Source organism: Lepisosteus oculatus, chromosome 4 (genome assembly GCF_040954835.1).
Source record: "Lepisosteus oculatus isolate fLepOcu1 chromosome 4, fLepOcu1.hap2, whole genome shotgun sequence".
Taxonomy (NCBI): domain Eukaryota; kingdom Metazoa; phylum Chordata; class Actinopteri; order Semionotiformes; family Lepisosteidae; genus Lepisosteus; species Lepisosteus oculatus.
Genome location: NC_090699.1, coordinates 23851886 through 23874866, shown reverse-complemented (window position 1 = coordinate 23874866; position 22981 = coordinate 23851886). Strand labels below are relative to the sequence as shown.

The 22981-nt window shown below is 37.1% G+C and overlaps 1 protein-coding gene across 11 annotated transcripts in view; it reads right to left on the bottom strand.

Moving 5' to 3' along the window:
- The window catches only part of cpeb3 (cytoplasmic polyadenylation element binding protein 3), a 59782-nt gene that overhangs the window by 14651 nt on the left and 22150 nt on the right, over positions 1-22981 (bottom strand). For 5 of the 11 annotated variants that reach the window (XM_015346669.2, XM_015346663.2, XM_015346667.2 and 2 more), the window contains exons 4-9: positions 20757-20813; positions 15730-15756; positions 12271-12438; positions 11262-11351; positions 1481-1599; positions 479-593 (exon numbers count right to left, since the gene is read on the bottom strand). In XM_015346669.2, coding sequence (XP_015202155.2) covers positions 479-593; positions 1481-1599; positions 11262-11351; positions 12271-12438; positions 15730-15756; positions 20757-20813 — 576 coding nt within the window. The remainder of the gene's footprint in view (positions 1-478; positions 594-1480; positions 1600-11261; positions 11352-12270; positions 12439-15729; positions 15757-20756; positions 20814-22981) is intronic. The other 6 variants (XM_015346673.2, XM_015346664.2, XM_015346668.2 and 3 more) reach the window with 3 other exon arrangements.

Genomic DNA, 22981 nt, shown 5'->3' with positions numbered 1-22981 from the left:
AATTAAATTTTTCATTAAAGATAACCTTGCCATATAAGAGAAACAAAAAAAAAATGTGAAAAGAATTGTTCTTGGTCTGTTTTTTAGAAAATAATAAATTTTAAAATCCCATCTTATTTTTCAGGTTTTGTGGTATAAACAAAGAATAAAACAGCTGCCACCAACTTGCTTTCCATTCACCCCACAAAAAAAAAGATCAGCTTCAAGCCATTCATAATTCCAGAAGCACTAAAAAGTGCAGACTGTAGCAGCTAGCATCATGTAAAAGCATATCTCTATGATATCTGAATTCAGACTCTGAGTTTTAACATTCATTTCAGGAAAAAGAATGTCATGTCCTCATTTCTTCTCCAGTGTATGAACCCATGTATTGGCTGGTACTCGGCTCACTATGTTTTCCTGAACCTGTCCTTGGTTCTTTCCCCACTTCTTCATCCCCAGTGTTAACACACCCTTTCACTGCTTCTCCCCCCTTCACCTGCTCTAAGGGGCCGTGGAACTCCTCCCACAAAGATGGTCTTCCGGGGGTCGAGGGGCTGGGAGCCATCCATCACAAAGTCACTATCACTCAGGTTCCAAGGCCGGATTTGCACCTGGACAGGTATAAAGCACCATTGATGGAGGCTGCAACTGTATTTTGAGTCTCTCGAACAGCTATACCAACAACAGACTGTGCACATAAGGCGCTACTTTACACAAAGGGCTAAGGGAGACTGTAACAAGCTATCCAGCCACATCATTATTGGCTTTTGACATGGTTGGATAAGATCTGATCAGCAGTTAGCTAACAACACCGCAAACCAGCGACACTTTACCACCTTTCTTACGCGCTCAAACTTAAAATTCTTATGCTACTCAATTTGGGTGCCAATTATAAAAAAAAAAAAATACCATTGCACAGCCAGTTTGTTGTATTTATCTGTAATTAAAAGCAATTTTAAAATATTTTAAATTATTTAAAATAACTGTAAACTCTGTTCTATCTAAAACACAAACATTTTGTTTTAACATCATTATTCTTCAAATTATGTGAACTTTTAGAACTTTTTTTTACGAAAATAAAGGCAGACTTCAAAAAGCTCCACCTGTTAAAAGATAAGATGATTAAGCAGTTTTGTGGCTTTGTCATCCCCTTTTATTAGCACAAAATGACATCTAGGGTCATAAATTAATGTTATTATTAAAAATGATTATTATATTTGATTTGAATACTGAAAGGAGGCAGACTATCATTTATGGGAAATGTCAAGTTGACTGTATTTGATCAGAGAAATGAAAGCATGAGGCACAAAAAGATTAACTGAATGGTTTGTCATTTTGTTCAAAGCTTCCCAGTCCTAGTCCACAGACTGGCACAGACCTCTGAAGGGATCACTGTGGTGACAGGCAAACACTAGATATGTTAATTGTGCCACTCTGTTCACTCTGGAGAGGGCTTCTGCTGGACGTGTGAACTTCTGTAGAGACAGTGGCGACTTACTGGTTTATCTTTGATGGTGGGGCTGGAAACACAAAGGTAGAGCTTTCCATCCTCCTCAATACAGGCATCTATTAGAGCCTGTACAGAACTCTCTTCCTGGAACAGCAGAAAGGCATACCCTGTGGAGAGTGGACAGGAAAAAAAAAACATAACACCCATTTAAAAGGGAATACTTGGCAATAATGTATCTGATTATCTTACCCTGTTTCTATAATGACAAAAACAAAATTCCAAGGGTATCAGTCTCCGAGAAGGTAATGCATACATTAAATGGTTCACACCAAATTGTAGATGCCTGCTTGGTTATGGCAATACAAAAGAAAGCCATTGCAGTAGGATAGCATCATTAATGTCTATAGCTGCCATTAAATCACCACCCTTAACCTGCATCGGGAGAGGATAGAAGCTGAACACGTAGCACTCTCAGGAATTTTACGATGTTTTCAGCTGTAAAATTCTACATACAGTAGGTTGCTCTACTCTCCAGTGTATTCATTATCAAAATAACCAGAAGCTATGCAGGGATGACCTTACAAAGAATGCTTTCCCAACAGCCAACAATGCTAGCTATAATGAGAACAGAGATAATCCTTTTGTCCTAGACAGGCAAATCTGAACCGACAGCCTTCATTTTCCTTTATTTTTAAACGAACCTGCTCTGACAAGCAAGATGTGCAAGTCAGTCAACAAGCTCACATCTCATTCCCACTACTTAAGACATATCAGTTCAGGGGCAAATGCTGCATGGATAAAGATTTATAAATTACAGACACAAAACTATTTAGAGGATAATGGTTGTAAGAGGTGCTTTAGCATTCTCTCTCTATATAGAACATGGGAAAAGGCTGCTAGTCACCTGTCCACTGACTGAGACAGAAGACAATGTCTAGTAATTTAGATTCACTTCAAGTACGTTGGAGGTAAATGGCTGCGTCTGATCTAAAAACCAGTATTTATGACTCAGCCACTACATGACTGACACTATCTTAGGAAACTAAACAGCTCCATAAGGCAACACATGTAGATACTTTTTTTACTCAGTAGCAGGGAGTTAAACATGCCAAAGAATAATAAAATTGCTCAAATGCACCACTAATATAGTGAAGTCATTTCTCACTTCTTCATCTGATCTGCCATGAGTGAGGCTGTTGAGCATAATGGATGCCACATGACACCCAGGTGGGTGCTGCACTTGTGTGGTGAATGAAATGGCTCCTCGCCTTTATGTAAAGAGCTTTAGGATAAAAGGTAGTATGTTATTGCAAGTAACTGGTATTAAAGAAATAAGGTCAACCATAACAATAGCATCTACATAGAATTTTGAAGTACATCTTCAGGGTCCTCTAAATAAATAAAAAATTCTTTATAGCAAAATATTTGGACAGAACATTTTTTCTTCAGCAGTGATGAAGTTCTACATTAAATTAGTTCAAGCAGGGCCTTAAGACACCACCTGGTTACTGCTCCCGAATACCCCTAAACACGGGTTATAACAACACTGGATACGCCGTGGCTCAGCAACACTCTGCATTCCAACAGACAACAATCACCTGCACTCTCTCGTACTGTGAATTGCGGCTTCTAACACTGTGAGAGCAGGCTGGTGCTCCTTCATTATTAAAGCGTGCCGATTTGTCCTGCCTGCTGGGCAATTCTCAGATGGGCTTTTTTTCTTGGCTTCGGGCCGTCGCTCCGAATGAATGTCTGAGCTGTGTCGAATGTCGTGTGCCCGTAGCTCCAGGAAGAAGAGAGGAAGTGAAGGGCACCGGGGCATTATCAGAAGGCACAGCTCCACAGACACGGAATTCTTCAACAGGCTCAGAAGTTATGAAGCCAGACAAGCAGGGTTCCGCTTGGGTGCTAATCAGCACACTCAAGAGCTCCAGACTTCATCTGTGCAAACTAGTTTTCCTGCCCGCGAAACGAACACTTCTGAATGCTGGTTTGAATTCACAACATTACTGGCTGTGCTTGCACCTTAAGAAATGCTTTCGGACTTTTGGAAAATAAGCATTTCAGATGTGATCACGTTCACTTGTTTCAGGTTAGCATCAAAATTGAGAACATCATTTCCCTTTCCTCTTGTTTACAAAAGACACTAAATGATGTTTTCTCATCAGGCATCACAACATTCAGTATTTAGTCACGGTAGGTTAAATTTATTTTTGGGGACCTATGGAATAGAGAACAGTTTCTTGTACAAATCATATTGAAGCGGAAAGAAGTGGATCACATATTGACAGCCTTCATGCCTGGTCTCAGCAGAGTAACTAACCCTGAATTCCTTTAGCTGCTGGTACAGCGAGCTGCCCCAGAAGATACAGATACCATGAAGGGTATGATGGACTCAGGCTTCAGACAGACCTGACATTATCAGCAGCAGCATATGACTGGATGAAGTGTCCTCTTTCAAAGGGCAGGGATGTTTTGCTCTTGCAGACTTTGACCTGTGATTTGATCAGTGTTGCGGCAAAACAAATCAGAATCAAAGTCTTTCTGCATAAAAATCCAAGGTCCTGGATTCCACTATGACAGAGCTTTGGCCACAAAGTCTCAATTTCCTCATCAAACCAGGGACAATTAATCAGAAAGGATAACAACAACACGGGCATAAATAAAACCAAACATATTTTCAGTTCTACAACAGTAAAAGCAGGTCAAAGTTTACAAAAAACAGGAAATCAATAATACATAGTAAACATTCTAAATGAATATTTCACACTGGTTTTTACGATGGAAGATGTCGATAATCCATGTTACATTCTGACTGAGTTAAGGAAATAATAGTATGGCAAGATAGTTAAAGAACTATATACATCTTCTTGTAATATAGATCAGATGTATCAAAACCAAAATAAATTAATTGAAAATCTCAGCTTCTGAAACACAGCTTATACTATTCACAAGTAACGTTTAAATTATACTGCAGGGATGAAGATATACATTTATAGAAACTGACAACTATTGATAGCGAAAGGGAAGGGGGTCCTTCAAACAGACTGCCATGGCTGAATTCAGCTTGGTCAGAGAATTTGTGTTGTATAAGAGTATTCAAACCAGCAAGACACAAACATCTTGTTATTGTGTCTGTGCAATGAAGTGGGAGACATGCAGCCACTATGAGCTGGAAATACAAACAAAGACCACATTTCAGATCTGACGCAAGGCTTATGATGGGGAGAAAAAGGATTGTCATTAGTCGTGCAAGAATAGTTTTGCAGTAAAAGCCTGTGCTAGACTTCTGTAAACCAAGAGTTCATAACCCCAACTACATTACCAGAATTCTATGCTGGCGGACGAAAAATAAAAGCGAAGAGGTCGCAGATTGGAAAACTACTGTACTGCGCAAACACAATTTGATCTGAAGGCTAAAAAAAAAACAGAAAACACTTCATGTTTACTTAAGCAAGTCTTCTCATTTACAGAATTAAAAACCCTTCACAACCTGCCAACATCATTTCTTTTCTAATCACTTGGTGTACCCTTCAGGCTTTTAAATAAATTACGCTTTTCCTTGTGATAACTGGAAAAGTTCCAATTCCAAAAGAAATGTTGTTACTCATCTGTGGCTTGGTAATAAAAACCTTACACAACCACAGTCCAATAGGGTACAGCAAAGCACATAATTGGAAGGAACAGAAATGACTTACAAGGATTTCTCCCTGCCAAGTACAAATACCATACAGGATGCACTAAACAGGACAAACTAATGGATCTTTTCTACTGAAGAAAGAAGCATTTGGCATTTGAGATTATCTACACAAATCATTTAGAATTAAACACTTCTTGTTGTGACATTCCTTGGCAGTAAGTACGAAATATAGATGCAAGGACACTTTTAGTGTTTGAAGGACTAGCAGAAACTTTTCCTAAGGATACAGCTCTATTGCAAGAAACATCAAGCCAGTATCAGAGCCATGAGGATATCTGAAAGCATGGCTGAGACGTCTGGGAGACTGACAATAATATTTTCCTTGGAAAGACATTTCAATTTCTAAAGCACTTCAGTCCCTTTTTATGCTCCACATATGCAGAAAGGATAGAAACTTTTGACTTTTCACACCTTGCCAAATCCTCTTCCTAATTTAAGATCAGACAGCAAAATGAACAAGGGCCTTGGGATAAGGCAGAGAAATAGGACTACTGTGATCTTTGGCACAAATTACAGAATTTCTTTTCCACAGAAACCTGAAGTGCTGGCAGAGTTTACATTCTCTGCATCCACACAATATAACTTTTCTCTGCATAGCCAGACAAAACATGCTTTTCAACTGCAGAGGAAGATGAACCTTCATTAGATCCTTTCTATTCTTTGTTACTGCATTATGAGCTAATATATAGTAGTAATTCTTTCAAATACTGAGAGTAGCAGAAGAGACCCCAGCTCAAAAATAGATTATCTTGTAACATTTCATCCTCTTAAAATGTAGAAGAGCTTTAACTAGTATACTCCTGTATTTGGAAATATTTTGCAACATTACTTTTAATATTTTCATGAGCTCTGATGCTTCTATATCATAAGTCACACATAAAACAGATAAAACTGTTCTGTCTTAGTAAAAAAATGTAATTTTAGAATAAAATAGTTTTAATGCACATTCAACTTTTTTGTATTCTTTGATTGCCTTCTGACAGCAAAATAGATAGGATATAGAAAAACATGGCAAGTCAAAACTAACTGCAACAGTTCCAGTCTTTTTAAAAGAGTATGTGGTGTGCTGTTCACTCAAAAGAGCAGTAAAGGAGCTTTGCTTGTTTCCTTTGGATCTACTGAGGAATAAAGACAATGCTTCAGTTGAAAACCCTATACCTTACCTTTGAGCAAAACAAGACACTCTGAAAGACAGGGATTTGTATAAAAATGCTGAAACGTTTAACAGAACAACTTCGTTCCTAAATTCAATACATATCACAAATTCCACTTCCTAATTAAAGAATATTATCGAGTCCAATTCATATCTCAATTTTATCTCTCATGTTTAATTCATTCATAAGCAACTCCATTGCTCCTTTTTCATTTTCCTCTTTGTGAGAAAAAAAAATCTAGCAGATTTCAGTTTGACCTCACACCTGAAGAAGACTCCAGCCAAAACGTTGTCTCTTTTCCTTTCAGCATGGAATAAACCTTTACCTTTTTACTTTGCAGCCAACGCATGCTGACGCAGCTACAGTATTTACTTGAACTACTGTAATTTCTAGGTTTTAAATCTTTAAAGATAAACATTCAACAGAAAGTGCAACAGGAATTTAGTAATACAATAACTGCACTATTTTCTTGAAAACAAGAGCCTTACTTACTTGAACTTTGTCAGCTGCTGACGGTTCATCTTAGCCAAAGCATGTGATCTGCACATTTAGTGAGACACCAGCTGTCTACCCATTACTGCATAATGGTGCTTCACATCTATTACTAAGGCTGCATGATATGAGCAGAATGTTCATTGACTAATGTTTCAAAATCTAGACTTTTAAAATGGTCCATCTCTTGTGTTGATAGAATCTTTAGATACATACTGTAAACACAGGAGTCTGGAAATAATCTTAGATTCCAAAATTAAACTTGGATAAATTCCCAGACAGCCAAACATTTTTTCAGAGTGTTGCTGAAAACCAAATGCAACAAATGGGATAAAAGATCAATCGTCAGTATCTTCAGTGTGTCTTAAATACACGTGGCTCTTTAACCAAGAAGCAGCATTTACTACCATATTGGCTAATATACAGTATGGCCATTGCTTTGCTTTGTGGGATAGAATACATCCATTTTCCATGATTACTCAAGACAGTAATGTACAAAGCTGAATAAGACAAGTGTGACAACTTGAGTTAAAGCTCTATGCATGTGGGACTGATCACTACTGTGTAAGTCATTTAGGCACAGGCCTTGTTTAAAATAGATATTGAACACTGACATGAGAAACAACACCCATGTAAATATGGAGAAAGCTCTCTGTATTTTATTTATTTTACAAATTACATTCTGAACATTGCTAGCTTGTGATCCATCAGTTTCTTTTCAGAACAGCTAACATTTCATAAAAGCAGTAGAAAAAACTTTTTAAAGCATAAGCAAGCCTTTCAGAATTTATAAACATTATCAGTTATTTAATAGCAATTTTAATTGCAATTTTTTTCCTGTTAGACCTGTAATATTTATTTAACCCTTGACATGGTCAGGATCCTTCTGGACCCTTAACCAATGTCACCCTTCACAATCATTTTCTACATCCTACAATGTAAAACAGATAATGTAAAACAAAAACTGTAGTTATTGCAGTTAAGATCTCAGCAGGTGTCTCTATAATCACCACAGACAGCACATGAAACTTGCTGGAATTAAGAAAAGCATCTGCTTTCACATATTAAGAAATAGCTACATTTTAAGTATACAGTGAAATGCCAGAAAAGTTCACTTCATCCAGATCAAGCCAAAACGGTTACGGCGCAAATTGCTAAACCATCTGAGTCTTTTGTAATACAGTAGTGGTAGTTATAATGTTCTCAGTAACATGCAGATTCCCCTGTTTCCCTAAGCTTTCCCCAGAGATCCTTTAACCTTATGGCTTTCCTGATCTCCAATCTGTACACCAAAACCAGTACTAATCCTTCAAAACGAAGAGCCACTGCTCTCTGTTACACATTATCACATGAACCTAAAGTCTCAAGATCCCTTCAGGCATCTGCCTATCAGATTAAGCAGCTGTCAGAAGAATGCTAGTCATCTGAAGAATCCTCAGCCTGACACTGGAAATTTAGTAATGCTGCTGAGCCTTACTTGCTATATGATGGATTGGCCTATGGAAAACTGAAAAGGTAAGAGCTGGTCAGCCTTGGCACCTGGACTCCAGGCCATTTCACGACTTCGAAATTTAATTGCTCATGAAACCCAGGCGATTCAGAGCACTTCGAAAAAAGATCTTGTTATATTGAGAAAGCGGATGAACCTGAGACTGTAGCCAGTCTGTCTTTTTTTTAGCACTAATTCCGTTGAGAACAGGACACATCTCCAACAGATATGACGCTTCCAATGAATCGTTCCACACAAAAATATAAATTGAAAGTTTCGATTAAACTGAATGACAAATCCATTACACAATTAATTACAACACAGCTATTTATACTACTATACCCCTTGCAAAATTCATGAAATAGAACAATATAGAAAAGAGAGAAAGGTTAACTCCTCCTAGATATAAAGACACCATAGCCAGACTTTACTGCATGAAAATACAGAATATGAACAGCACAGAAATCTCTGGAGTCATAATTATCTACGATAAACAAATTTCATTCTGCATTAATTGCTCCGGCAGTTGAAATCAGCATTGCTTAGGAATTCTCTCAAAATAAGCAGGCAGATGCCCGTTCTGAGTAGTGCTCGTTAAGGAATGGTACTGACATTGCAAGAAGGCCATCTGTCAGAGGGAAAACGTAATGCAATCACAAGGCATGTGTGGAAATAGGCTCCATGCAGCTTTGCCATTCTGCCTCCAGCCCGATACAACAATGCTCTGCCCTGAAGAATGAACACAAGACCTGGTCACGGCAGCGTGCAATGTGAATCATGACTGAAACCCATTTACAGGAAACTGCCAAAACCAGCAATTCTGCAAAGCTGAGCATCACAATGAAGGAAGCCCCTTGATCTCTAAATGCGTTTAATAACTGCAATAAAAATCCAGAAATATTTTTGACCTAGCTTACTGAAGTCTTGCCTTTATATACATTATATATATTACATTTTAGAATGTATTATAGAATATACAGATATAGGGTTGTTTAGACTAGATGACCGTATACCTATTCTGCACCTAGGATACAGCAATTGAACAGAAACCAGGAGACTGAAGGATTTTGACCACTTAAATTCATGACAAGACTGTGGAACATTTTCTTGTCCTGTGATCAACATACAATGATACAAAGGAATATTCAATACGTAGCCTGCAAGTTAAATTGTCTACTTTAAACTTTTCATCAATGGTTTTTAACCAGCCAACAAGCGTGTCTGAATCCTCTAAAATCATGAACTTCAATTCAAGAGACATAACCTCCTCTGTGAAATAAAAATAGCTTGGAACATTTGGGACTTGCTGTTGATGCTTTCGGTAGTTCAAATTAGCAACGAAGGCAACTGATGGGTGACGTGAAAACCATTTCCTTTATCACTGACAAGACTAAAATAGAAAGGGGCTTGATGCACTGCTCTGTCATTACTGAAATAGAATCAAAACCCTGGTGTATACCCAGATCTCCTGTATTGGCATTAACGCATGAATCAGCTGGTGCCCAGGATAAGGTCTCTCCAAATAGGGCAGACAAACAATACAAAAATATTACAATGCCTTTTCAGGGAAAATTAAAGATGAAGGACTGTCTGATCTTTCATCAATCATACTCAGTAATCAGGGTATAGAAATTAAACAAACCAAAACACTCCAGACCACTTAAGCCCAAGAAAAGACTTAGTGGAACATTTTATCTTGCACAAGAACCATAAAAATACAGAGGAATAATGCATTCAAAAAGTAATGTGCCAGTAACATCGCTCCTTTCATGGATTAATAAATGATTGGTTGATAAGCATAATTCACACAACTCTTAAATCCCTAGTACTATACTATCTTATAAGGAATTTCAATTTGAAAATGATCTTTTCTATTTTTAAGTAAAGGCTCAGTTAAAAGTCAGGAAGGTTGCCTTAAAATCCCAGTGCACGTGGCAATAAAAACTGCAAATCAGGATTCAAGTGTGGCGGGCTCGTAAACAGAATTACGTACTACAGCTCACTTTTGAGTTTTTCTTCTAGAAAAGTGTTAATTGCAATATGAGTCATCTCAGCAAAAAGACACAACAAGCCATTCCTAAGGTTTGGATCAGTAATGATCCATTTAAAATAAGTGGTAGGTATTTTTACTAGATGTACACTTCACCAGTCTGCTATAGGAATTTCTGTTATTTCCAGTACTGCTTTAATAGTTTTTCCTAATATGACATATTGCTTTTGGAGCTAGCCAAAATAACTGTAAAGTGCTTTTCTGCAATGAACAACTGTCCAAATTAAACTTTCCTCCAAACCAGGGCAGGATTTAAAGTAGCCAGGGTTTAAGGTTTTCCAGTGACTCATAAAGGTTTTTAAGTTAAGAAAATAACCCACAAAAAATCATCAGGAATCTCCTGCTAAACATTTAACTTTTTGCGTATGGAATAGATTTTAACTTCTCTTGCTTCTACAGATGATATGGAATGCTTGCTTGTCTTTGGATTAACAAAAGGGCATGGCAACATTCTTACTGGTTTACAGTAGCAGCTTTCACTACAGGAGCAAGATACCTTAACTGCTTTAAAACGCCTTTTCAAATGTGCTTTTAACGTGAATGTGGTAAATTACAATATGTTTTTCTAGTCAAAGGGACTGTTAATGGAAACAGGTACTAAGCAATTTTTAACCACATCTAGCTTAAATCTGTCAAAGATATCCCATTTATTCAGTCAATGACTAAAAAAGAATAAAATACTTTGGTTTTATGGGACAAGAATCATTATAACAGCAGAAATGTAAGCCAAATTAAAACTGACAGTATTTTCGAAATCAATACATTTGGATATCAACAGTTTAAGGGAAGAAGAACCTGGATTTAATTACAATCAACAAAACTTTTCCATCAACCAACTTCTTATATCTTTACAGTTTTAAAACACTGTTCTTTGAATTGTAACAGTACAGAGCTCACTAAAGACCTGAATTCATGAAAGATGTCTTCCACAATGAAGTAATTACCTTTGGGTGGAAAATAGGACTTGCTCTCTGCCTTGTGTGGCCAATCCACAACGAGATGCCCATAACGACGAAAGCTTGTGGTGATTTCATCTAGAGAAAACCAGTGACAGAATTACAGCAATATTATCAAAACATGTTTTTGTGTGTTCCCTCTACTTGGCAGTTATGTTCACATATAAAATCTATCAAAGCACACTAGTCAAGACAATAACTAATTCTGTACAGTAAGTACAATTAAGTAAGATACTGCCAAAGGATGTAAAACTGTAGTTTATTAAGTACAAACACCATTATGAGACCATTAAAAAAATAACCCCCTCCAATTCGGGAATTAAAAGTGATTGACATTACGTGACATGATTGGCAACTATAAGCCACTCAGCTGACTGTCTGTCACCTAACAGTTCTTTCTGTCTTGTGTCAGAGTTCAGTGTAAAAAATATACACCAGCATACTAAAATCCTCCAGGCCCAGAGGAGGTGGCCCACTTTAGGTAGGTCAGGTTAAGAGTAAGGAGATTTTTACTTTATATAGAAGTTAACTTGCAATTTTTTCACCTAAGAGATACAGTGCCCTTAAAAAGTCTTGGTACAACAAAAGCCAAAACTGTTATTTATGTTTTAAATCAACAAATCTGAAGGCTTTTGCTACTCAGGAAAACCAACTTGCTTTTATTCTGCTATCAATTAGAGCTTCATGGGACAGAATAATGGGCACTGTAGGCTAATCAAGTCTCACTATACTACTCTTTGGCAAAGAAACTTCCAAAATTTAGAATCTCAATTGAGATACATCTGCCATTATGTGAAAAGATTTTCTTTGACTCTTATAGAAGTTACAATTTAGCTCTTTAAACATCTAAATCTTACGCAGTCTCACAAAATATAAATGCAACAAAAATACACTATGGTATGAAATGTTTCTCTTATTGAACTTGGGCATTCCACTTATCCTTTACTATCAAATGATTCTGATTTTGTTCTTCCGTGTTGACAAAAGTCTCAAGTACCTTCATCAATGTCAGGAGGCAGCCCTCCAACAAAGACTTTTCTGGAATAACGCTCCACCCTCTCTCCATTCTGGCAGCGTGTTGGGGAGCCCAGGCCAGGCGTTAAGGACTGGTCACCGTGGCCGTCGTCTAGGAAACCGTCTTCGAAAGGAAAGAGTGAAGAACGACCTAGAAACAGAGAGAAAAGGAGGAGGGGAGCAGAGGGGGAATAGAGTATTCGAATATAGTTGTAATCAAACAAGGCAGAATGTGTTCATCACTCAAAGAAAAATATGTCCGTATGTCATTGGACAGAAAGATGACCACAAATGTTTACCAATGGAAACAAATGAAAAAACCTAATGTAAAAGGAGAAATCCCTCTTTTCCTCTTCTACAAGTTATCTTCTCGGAAAGCATCAAAATTATGAAGTTAGTGCTAGAATAAAATGGAAACAAACTGTACCATTCATTTTCAAAAGTTCAAGTGCATCCATAACCTCACACAGTGTCTGAAGATTACATATTGACACTGCCTTGGGTCAAAAAAATGCTGTCTGATGAAAGGTTACTCTTATAGTGGACTGCAATATAAACCTTTCTGCAACAGTTGAACTGTGACAACGCTATCAAACTCAATGTATGCTGTGTTGTTTCCATAAGAGGCTTGGCCTGTTGATCCTTTGATCTCTGTAAAGCGTGCGAAAAGAAATGATGGAAATGTTGACAAGACTCCTCCTAGCTCTAAAAGACACAAACATACTTGTGATCACCCACATTTATAAGATGTATATTCACATTCAGATTTCAATTGTGAAAATGCAGGTAAATAGCTAAGGGTATAAGTAAAAAAATAGATATTCTTCTGTCTTAAACACTTTCTAGCATTTATATCCAGTGCTTCCTGTCCTACTTAAAGTGAATAAAAGACAGCATTACATATGGTATATTTTTTGAGTTAGTGCATCAAGATGAATAAAAAAACAAGAGCACAAATCTCAATTTAAACTTCAGCTCAATTAGTTAATAACACCAAAGGCATTTAAGTCATGTTTCAAAAGGCCAAACACATGCCATCTTAGATTTAAAGTACCTACTGCAAGACCCATGCCAGGACTTAAATGTTTACATACTACATAAATTGAAATACTAAGAAACATATTGTATTACATTTTTCTGATTACTAAGAATTCTGTTTTAATTGTAGAGTTACTAATCTGGCTATGGACGTCACTGCTGGTGGTTCTGCTTAGAAAACCTTTAAAAAGTCAAACATTCAACTTAGTAGCAAATTAGAAGTAAATCAAATATTTACACAAATGAAGCCAAAGAGAAAGAGCATAATTTTTAAGGGAATCAGGTTACAGGACTAAATGGCTCATTACCCATTACGCAGGAGTAACACTTTGTTATCAGAGACTGTCTCACACTACAGCTTACCAGTCAGAAGGCAGGAATCAGAAACATTTTCAATATTCAGGAAAGTTATAGATTAAAATAGGATACTTGCGGTAAGGCAGAGTACCATTTGAATGATGCTCCTACAATTGACAGTGGCTGGTCTGTCTTTTAAGGGTTTTCAGGTAAGCAGTTTGGAATTAAAATCCTTTGCCAATTATATGGTTTTGTAAAGAGTGAAGTGGAAATGATGAGGAAAGGCAGAGGGAAGCAGTCAGAGAAGCCTGTCAGCCAAGACATTGGAAAAAGGCTTTGCAGACAATACAATCTAAAATACTTTTTTTATTAACACATGTCAAGTCCAAACATTCAGTTAATGATCCTCTCTGAAGTGATGAAAAGTATATTTTTCAATATTCTGCCAGTCAAAAGTTTTGGGAGGAAACCTCCCTACTGATCTTAATTGAGTTGTTGCATACGTAAAAGATACCTGTACTGTACAATATCGGCACTGCAGAGCACCATGTTTGAATTAGCTCTCCAGCACTGCATTCAGAAATCACAACAGAAAGGCTCCTTGTTAAACATGCAGTCCTTAGATCAGGGTCTGTTAGATTTGTTTGGAAAACAAAAATAACTTGCTCCTCTGGGAGAAAGCTACTGTGAACACACGCAAAATCCTTCTCATCTCCAGAATAGGGAAAAAACAATAGTACCAACCAAGAAATGACTTTCTCTTTGGTTTAACTTCTAATACCTTTTAGTTCTTCAGTGATTAAAAAGCAGCACCTTCTTGGGTACAGCTAATATTTATTCACTGTTGCTTCAGACGATTAATAACAAACCAATATGACAGTCAAATGATAGAGATTAAAGTAGTCTATACTTCAACTTGATAAAAAGAATTACGAGAGGAAGAATCTCCGCCCTTCTGTAAGTTTATTAGTCAGTCAATTCGCTTGTTGCAGATCCTGCTCATCACTGCTTGCACAGACACAGACAGTTGCACTTGTTTACACAGGCGGCCGAGTTAACAATCCATGTACTTGGCAGAACTGAAAGACAGACCACGACTTCTGCAATAGTTTGGTTCTGGAAACCATTCCCGTAAGTCCAATTTTACGTAAGCCAGACTGCACTCTTGAGCCATATAAATATATACAATTTACTATTTATATGTTGGTGGGTTAGGTTCCTATCCTTTGCACTACTTGGGTCACGTGCAGACATTGTAATATAATTAATACATGGTGTTTTGAAATAAAATGAAAGAAACAATAAATTATTTCCACAATACCTAATTAACAATGGTTAACGTTAAGTCGAACTCGCCCATGTTGAGTGGTATGTAACCGCAGGGTCCCTGCACAGTGTATTTTGGAACTTGAATAACAACGTTATTTCACATCCATCTTGAATGCAGTGTGTAGGCACAATGAATACTGGCGAGGTAACTGATGTGAGAATTCTTTCAAAAGTTTAGTACTCAGTCTATAGCCGTTCTGACACTGCTTAGGAACATTTTTGACATCCAGACGATTGCTGCTATTAGCTGTGGTTTTCACTTTATGTTCAACCACTCAAGTATAGTATACTTCAGCTGTGGTCAGTCATTATATTTCTATAAAAAAAAACTATGTGCATGGCAAGAAAGTGTCCAATTTATGCAATGAATCTCCACGTATTCTTCAGGACAGTGGTTGCCCACTCTTGCTTAGAATCTATATGCCTGTCTGTTCCATTAATTCTCATTTCATGACACAAAGACTGATTATTAGATTAAAACTGAATACACCTTGCTCTTGTACTGTATGTAGCAGAGTGACTCACAATAAAAAGACTGAAAAAGCAAGCTGATTTTTTTTAAAATCAAGCAAAAAATTCCAAGCTATAGGTTAGATCACAATGCAAATTTATACCCAATTTGAGATTAAATGCATAATACAAAATTAAAAAAAATGATTAATTGTGATTTTATCATGAAACAGAAGCAAACAATCAAACATTGCATAATTGAGAGCTGCACTCAAATATTATTGATTCCTCAGACATTTGCAAGCAGAACACAAAAATCTGACTTTACCTCTTCTTCGCCCATAGCTCCTTGCTGCTTGTGAACACAAAATAAAAACAAAAATTCTGTGGGTTTTCCAGAAAACAAACAGACACACAGCAAAGCAGTAGTCAAAATTATAATCAACACAAACCTGTTTTGGCTCAATACAATAGGTGTGGTTTTAAGTATTCCTGTTTTCCTTTTCAAAAAGGTACAAAACAGAAGAAGTGATGCTTACAAACAGCATTTAGACATCCTTTTTCAATGCAAAATCAAGTAAAATGCTTTAAGTAAAACACATTTGGAATTTAAAATAAAACTGCTACAAATTTTTTAAACTAGTAGAAAATATTTTTGTTTTACACTGCTGGCTTTGTTTTTACAGATGCTGCAACTACATTGCTTTATGAAAACACATTAAGCAAACAGGTATGCATTAAAGATTAACAGCTGTTCAGTCAATGGTGGGCAAAAGTGAAGCTTAACGCTGCTTTCAGAGAGAAAACAAAAACTCTGGAGTAAAAAGCATTTGATTCAGAATACCACGGTTTTATCTTATATCCAAAACTTTGCTTTACAGTGTAACATAATAGTATTAGTAAACTTCTATTTCCCATTTTAAAGAAGGGCAGCCCCCATGTTGCAATTAACATCTAAAACTATAGCTGCACTTCTTGTTAGAAGGGGATAGAGGAAAAAATCCTGAACAGAAAAAATAACTGGATATAAGGAACTAAAAAAAAACAACCTTTTCCTGTAACATTAACTAGGTAGGACAATCGAATCTTTTCTTTACCTTTCTGAATAAGAACATTAAGCAGTGCTGTATCCTCCATGCTGATTTTACCAAGGAGAAAAAGAGAGCCACCGTTCCCTTCCTGTTTAAATTAAGAGAAGGTTTCTCGCTCTTCCTGGACTAAGGAAATACAAAACAATGCCTTTGCCAAATCTACTTACCTAAATGTTTTTTTGATAGCAGTTCTTACAAAAGAACATGCCAAAAAACGTATATATGCACACTATATTGCCTTTGACAACAGCTCATCCATTCCTTGCTAAAATGCAATTTCCTTAACATTTTAATATTTCATCTTGTAAGATGACATGGCTTTCTCTGCAATAAGATGTATTTTGTGGACGTGTCCGTGTCCACATTGTCTGAAAAATCTGATTTGAACTGGCATGGGGAACTTGCTCCATGCCTGTGGACACCTTTTAAGAACCAATGCCGGGTGCTTATGGTTCGCTGGTAAGTCGTTAATAAATCCACTGAATTAACAATCGGATGAACTGACTACGGGACACGACAATCGTTGTTTAGCATTGTGAATGCACAGTCCATTGCTGATCTCCGAAGTTCATAGAAAGCAAAAATGCATTCCCTCCCGATGTAACAGAATATGACCAGAAATATTGGGGCTGCTTGAAAACACAGCACCCACAGAGCTGTCACCTGGGGAGTAGTGAAGGAGAATCCTGTAAGAACCTGCCTGATCATTGTGAGACTTGCTAAGGAGTGTTCTCAGGAATTTAGGATCCTTAAAATTAGAAGCCTGACTGTCTGCATTAGGTAGGTTTTTCCAGCCTTTCTTTTAGTGACACAGTTGATATGGGCAAAGATGAACATTTTCTGTTTAAAATGATTACAGTCAGGCTTGCCGTATTCCCATACAGTCTGGTAAACCTTTCATTACAGTTTTGTTTTCTTTGAATGCGCACAACAAAGTCTAGGAATCTCAGCAGGTTAAAGCAGGTACTTACAGCAAAGATAGTGAAAATAAAATATTTCAAATAATTAAGAAAAAATAAGTCTAATTCATAGTGGGGGGGGGGGGGGGGGGAGCATATTACTTCAGAATCCTTATATGGCCTCAAGGGTTTGGTGCTGTTTAAAGTACTCCATTTTGAACATCTTACCTCAATTGGCATTTCTTCATTGATTTTTATTACAAGTGTCCAAGCAGAGGTTTGCTCTAAGAAAATCTGAGACAAGGGCAATGTCACTCTAATCATCTGACTTCTGAGAATGAAGGGCTGCCTTCAGTTCTGTGAAACTAAAGTATCAATTGCTTTGCCATGGAACAAGACACCTTTTAGACTCACTCCAAAGTTCAAGTACTCAAAACTTTGCTGTTGTTGAAACACGAATTTCACTTCTCATCTTCTCTCAGTACTCCAGTGCAGATTTATGAAGTGGCGTCTGTAAAGTTTTATGCATTACTGTGGACTCAACTACAACTTACTCAACTCAAAACAAGGCTGCAGATGCATTTCATTTCCATGACCGTCAGGCTTACTGAGTTGTAAGTGGTAACATTCATTAAGTAGAGCACGAACTTTCTTCCATCAATACAATAAAATGTAAATTTGGTTAAATTTACACTTATGTCATGAAAACAATGCTGAAACATCACTGTTCAGATCTTAGGCTAAGAAAGTAAAATATATATTATGTAAGGTGCTTCAGATTATTAGGCTAAACATGCGGGTTTGATACATTACAATATTTTATAAACACAGAAAAAGAGGTGCTTAAAGAATAATATAAACATTTCCATTTTGAAAACTAAAGGTTTATCAATAACCTAGACATTTGACAACTAGACAATTTTACAGCAGTATTGTGGTAATATTTTGAAGATAACTGAAAATATATATGGGAAAAATGCTTTATTGAAGGCAGTCGGATTTGTAAAAAATAAACCTGCTTTTTCTCTTTAAACTACGTCTGGAATACAATACACCTCCAAACAAACTGAGACATGAATCTATAGTATTGAACCCTGATGATGAGACAAAATAAATGCATTGCTGCTGCCTGTCCTGAAACTATTGTTCATTTGATAGAAAGCACAAAAGGCAAGAATCAAAAGACTTCCCTCAAAGGTTTTTAAATGTGAAAATCAAAATGCTATTTGTCTCAAGCCGTGACAAAATATAACCACCCACTTAACACACTGTCATGTTAGTCACTTTTCCTTTAATTATATGGACTGCTAAAAGGTTCAGTAAAACCTCATACTAACACTTAAATGAAAATTTCACAGCTAAATAAACTATGCCTGTCATACACACATCTATTTCAGAGCAAATGTTCAAGACTATGCAAATTGGGGAAAGAAAAAAAAATGCATTTCCTTCCCAATTAAGATGCAAGGAAGTGAGATTCTCATTCATCCTGCTTCTAGTTCATACTACTCTAATGAGACTCTTACACTGGTCTGAGATGACCGTGCAACAGGCAGCGTTCCTGCATCAGCCAGCACCTTGCACTAAACATACAGTAGTAATCTACTGTGAAACTGCAACTGTGATAACAGCCAGTTCCCTTTACTTATTCCTTCACACGTCTGCACCTCTAGTACTATGTTATATCAACCTGCAGTTAAGCCAACCCTTTTACTACACTACACTTTTAACATATGTTAAAGTTCTTAATTCAATTGTTATACAAGAATGCATGTACAGTACAGTATGTATCCAATGACTTCGGTCAGTGTAGTCAGTAGTCAGTGTAGTTTCCCACTGCTTTCAGCTGGCTGGCATCAGCAGATAAAAGGTCCAATGTGGAGAAATTTGACAGAACATACAGAAGTTGGGGGAAAAAAATCAACAGGAATCAGGTATGCATTTGCCTTGAATTGCACTGAAGAAGCTAAAAGTGTATGCGAGCAGGGCTGTAGCATACAAGTCTGTGAGACAGCCCTGCCCTGAACTCTTTCCTTAGGACAGTGGAAAGAGATTCAAAGGAAAGGCTAGACCTGGAAGGGAAATGGTGATGGGGCCTATACAGGTCTGTTGTTGCAACACAAACACAGGTAGCAAAAGAAGACAAACAAAAGACAAATTATTAAAGATTAATTATTTTAAATATTTCCACAACTCAAAACCAGATGTGCTTCTAACCTAGTAACAAAAAAAAATGCAGAGTCTCCAGAGACAACAGCACTACCAAGACATTTGCACTCATTACTGCCAAAATACACATTTGTCATTAAATTGGATTTACAGCATTTCAAGTTTCAGCTTTATTTAACTACTTAAAAAAATAACATGAGGAGCAATTCTGGATCCTGACTGGCTTATCAGTAAGTTGGCCATCAGTAAGTTGGCCAGTCAGTAAGGATGGAATTTACAGCCAGAGAAATGCCACTGTATCACAAATATATATGAAAAGAATGCTATAGGTTAAAATTAACATGTACTCTGATTATTCAAGATAATACCATACATATAAAAACACTTAAGTTTGCCATTTTAGATGTGCAGTAACTGAGCTGTGCGTATACTCACTGTTGTGAGTATAGTACGTTTAGTTTGCCACACTGCATACTTAGTTCCTTTCACTATTACTCATATAAATTCATATAATCTTAGGTTATATATCTTTAATAATTCATTTTAATTAACAGGAAACTCAGTTTAATTAAATTTTCGCTTAACAGATGACCTTCAAAGAATGTATCCTATTCATAAAACGAGAGGCGGGCATATTTCATATAGTTCAGAATTGGCCTATAAAAGGCCACAAGGCAGAACTCATGTGCTTGATAAACTGTGCTACAAAATGAGGAACAAAATACACATCTAAAGGAAATAAACGATTTTTTAAAATCAAATTAATTTCAACTGAAAAACGAAACAATATTCAGGAATACACACTTTCTGGCATGATGGTTCACTTGAAAAGAGGATTGGTCGCAAAACTGAAGGAAACGGACTGTAAAAAAACAACAACCAGCTGCGAGCTTTAGGTTTCACTCATTCTTATTTCCCAAGTGTTTTATCCATCCATTTTCAGTGACTGCTCAGTCCACAGGGTAGCGGTGAGCTGTAGATTAACCTGCAAGACTGGATACACCTCGGACAGGAAGCCACTCCATCACAGTGTTCAAATAATTGTTTTTTCAGAAGCTACTGAACATTTTTCTTTGCAATTGCAGAGAGAAGAGAACAATTCATGTACTTAAATAAACTAAAATGTTCCCTTTTAAGCACAAAAAAATAAACATACAGATTAGTAATAGTTCAAATACATTCTTAAAAATACTCACTGTTTAGTGCTATTATGTTATCTGCTCCTGGGTGGTGGAAATTTAGACCCATACGTCCTGTGAAAGTAAATCAAGACCTTATTAGTATAGGAGTCATTCAAATATGTCCCAGTTTACACACATTATGCAACACAAGACTGCAAGTGTAGATACCAGGATATCCTTGACTCCGTGATGAATGGAAACTTTTTACAGAACTCGGGAGAATACGAGACACAATTCCACCACAAGATGCAGATCTGTTTAACAAAGCGTTAGCAGCCCGAGTTATCTCGCATTCATCAAATGGTGAGAAACAAAGCACTTCTGAACTCTTATGGAAATATCTTAGATTTTAATGGAAGAAAAGGAATGTCCAGGTACTGCACAAATGGGCAATTCGGCATTGTGATGAACTGCAGATGAGCCACAGGAAAATAAAGCAGTGTTGGATTAAAAAAAAAAACAAGGTCATACTTCTGTTTTTAAATCGAACGAGACACTAAAATTGGTTGAGAGAAAGCTGGCGGATGGTATTCATCAGATCAAAAAATGATGCTGCATTTGATATATAGTCTTTCAACCTACCTATGGCCAAACTGTTGGCTGTGCACAGCAGCTGTTCCCCCACAATAAATTGTTGCTAAAGCCACATCTAGGTGTTCTATACATGTGAAAGTGCTTGCAGTGCACAGCACCACGATAAAGCAAGGCAGTGCAAGCCCTGAAGTGCCTTCTGGGCTGGGCTGTATGTTCTTTTGGAGCATCACCAGGACGGTCACAGGTAGATCAAGGTGGAGTGGGAAATAAACCCTTAACCTTGCCTAAGTTATTCACTCGACAGGAACACAAACACAGAAAAGGTCACGCAAGTCCAGAATTATTTTTTTTGTTTACTTCAGTGATCCTTCAGTAACAAATCCACTTCGTTACTACAATCCCTTGACTGGTGATCAACATTCACCCATTATCAGAATCAGACCCAGGATCCCAGAGCTGGGACACGGCACAGCTAACTACATAATGATACCATACCACCACTTAGTAATCAACAGAATCCATAAATAAGGCACCTTAAACTACCCTGTTTCTCACGCCTGTGGTTGTTCTGGGTTATAACCGTCATATTTTGAAAGCCACCGGCACCTGTCCGTTGAACTCTCTGCTCCCTGCATTCTGAAATACAATCGCATCTTCTTGCCACCTTCCCAGTGTGCGTGTGTGCTTGTGTGTATGCGTGTATTTGTTGACTGGGGGCACCTTCACAACTTCTCCCCGGGGAAAGGAGATTCTGTTTGCAACTTTTCACTGCATTTTGTGTACAACAGTTCCTTTGGAAAAAAATGCTTTTTAATGTTAAACAACCAACGAAAAATTACACCAAAATAAAAACAGCCAGGTGGCAACCCTATTCTTAAGGCTGAGGTACTGAACCTTTTTGACTCCTAAAATAGCACTGGGCATGTGCCATCTGCTTATTTAGTTCACTGCAGTACAGCGCAGGGTACTGCTTGGGTGACATTTCATCACTTGTCCTTGCCTGCTATTTTGAGACCAGCCATTTTTTTTTTCACCAGTCATCTTCTGGTAAAGAAGGCAGAAGAAATAATTGGATTGATTAAAGTTTCATATAACCTATAGGAATTCATCTCTTTTCAACCCTGCTTCTGTGCAAGAGACAAGACTCCAAATATAAACTCATTTTCAGGAATTAAATCCTTTCTAATCATAAGAATCTGTTAAAAAAATAGAACAATGTAAAATTCTGTAAAACCCATTAAAGTAAAAAGTCCATTACCCCTTATTTATAAAATAATTAAGACTACTATACATGTACCTTTATCATCCAAAAACGTGCTTTTCTTTGAACTGTTTAACCATGTATGACTGACCTTTACAAATTATTCTTAACGATATGATGTTTGAATCTCATTTGAAGGAAACTGATATTTACATTTTGCCACTGCAAAGTGGAAATGACTCAAGTTTTTTTAAAATACTTATAAAACACTTTTTGCTTAAACTTCAATTAATGACAGTGACACCAGAATTGGTGTAGCTAGAGAGACTCATGTAGTTAGAACTACTCATGTAGTTAGAGAGACTCTACAAGCTACAGAAGCTGCATTTAAAATACCCAGAGCTGTTCAAATTCCCAGGATGAGTAGCAGATTGTAAAAAATGGCAATTAATCAGCAAATATTCTGAAATATTACGATGCTACCACCTGGGGGGGGGGGGTGCTT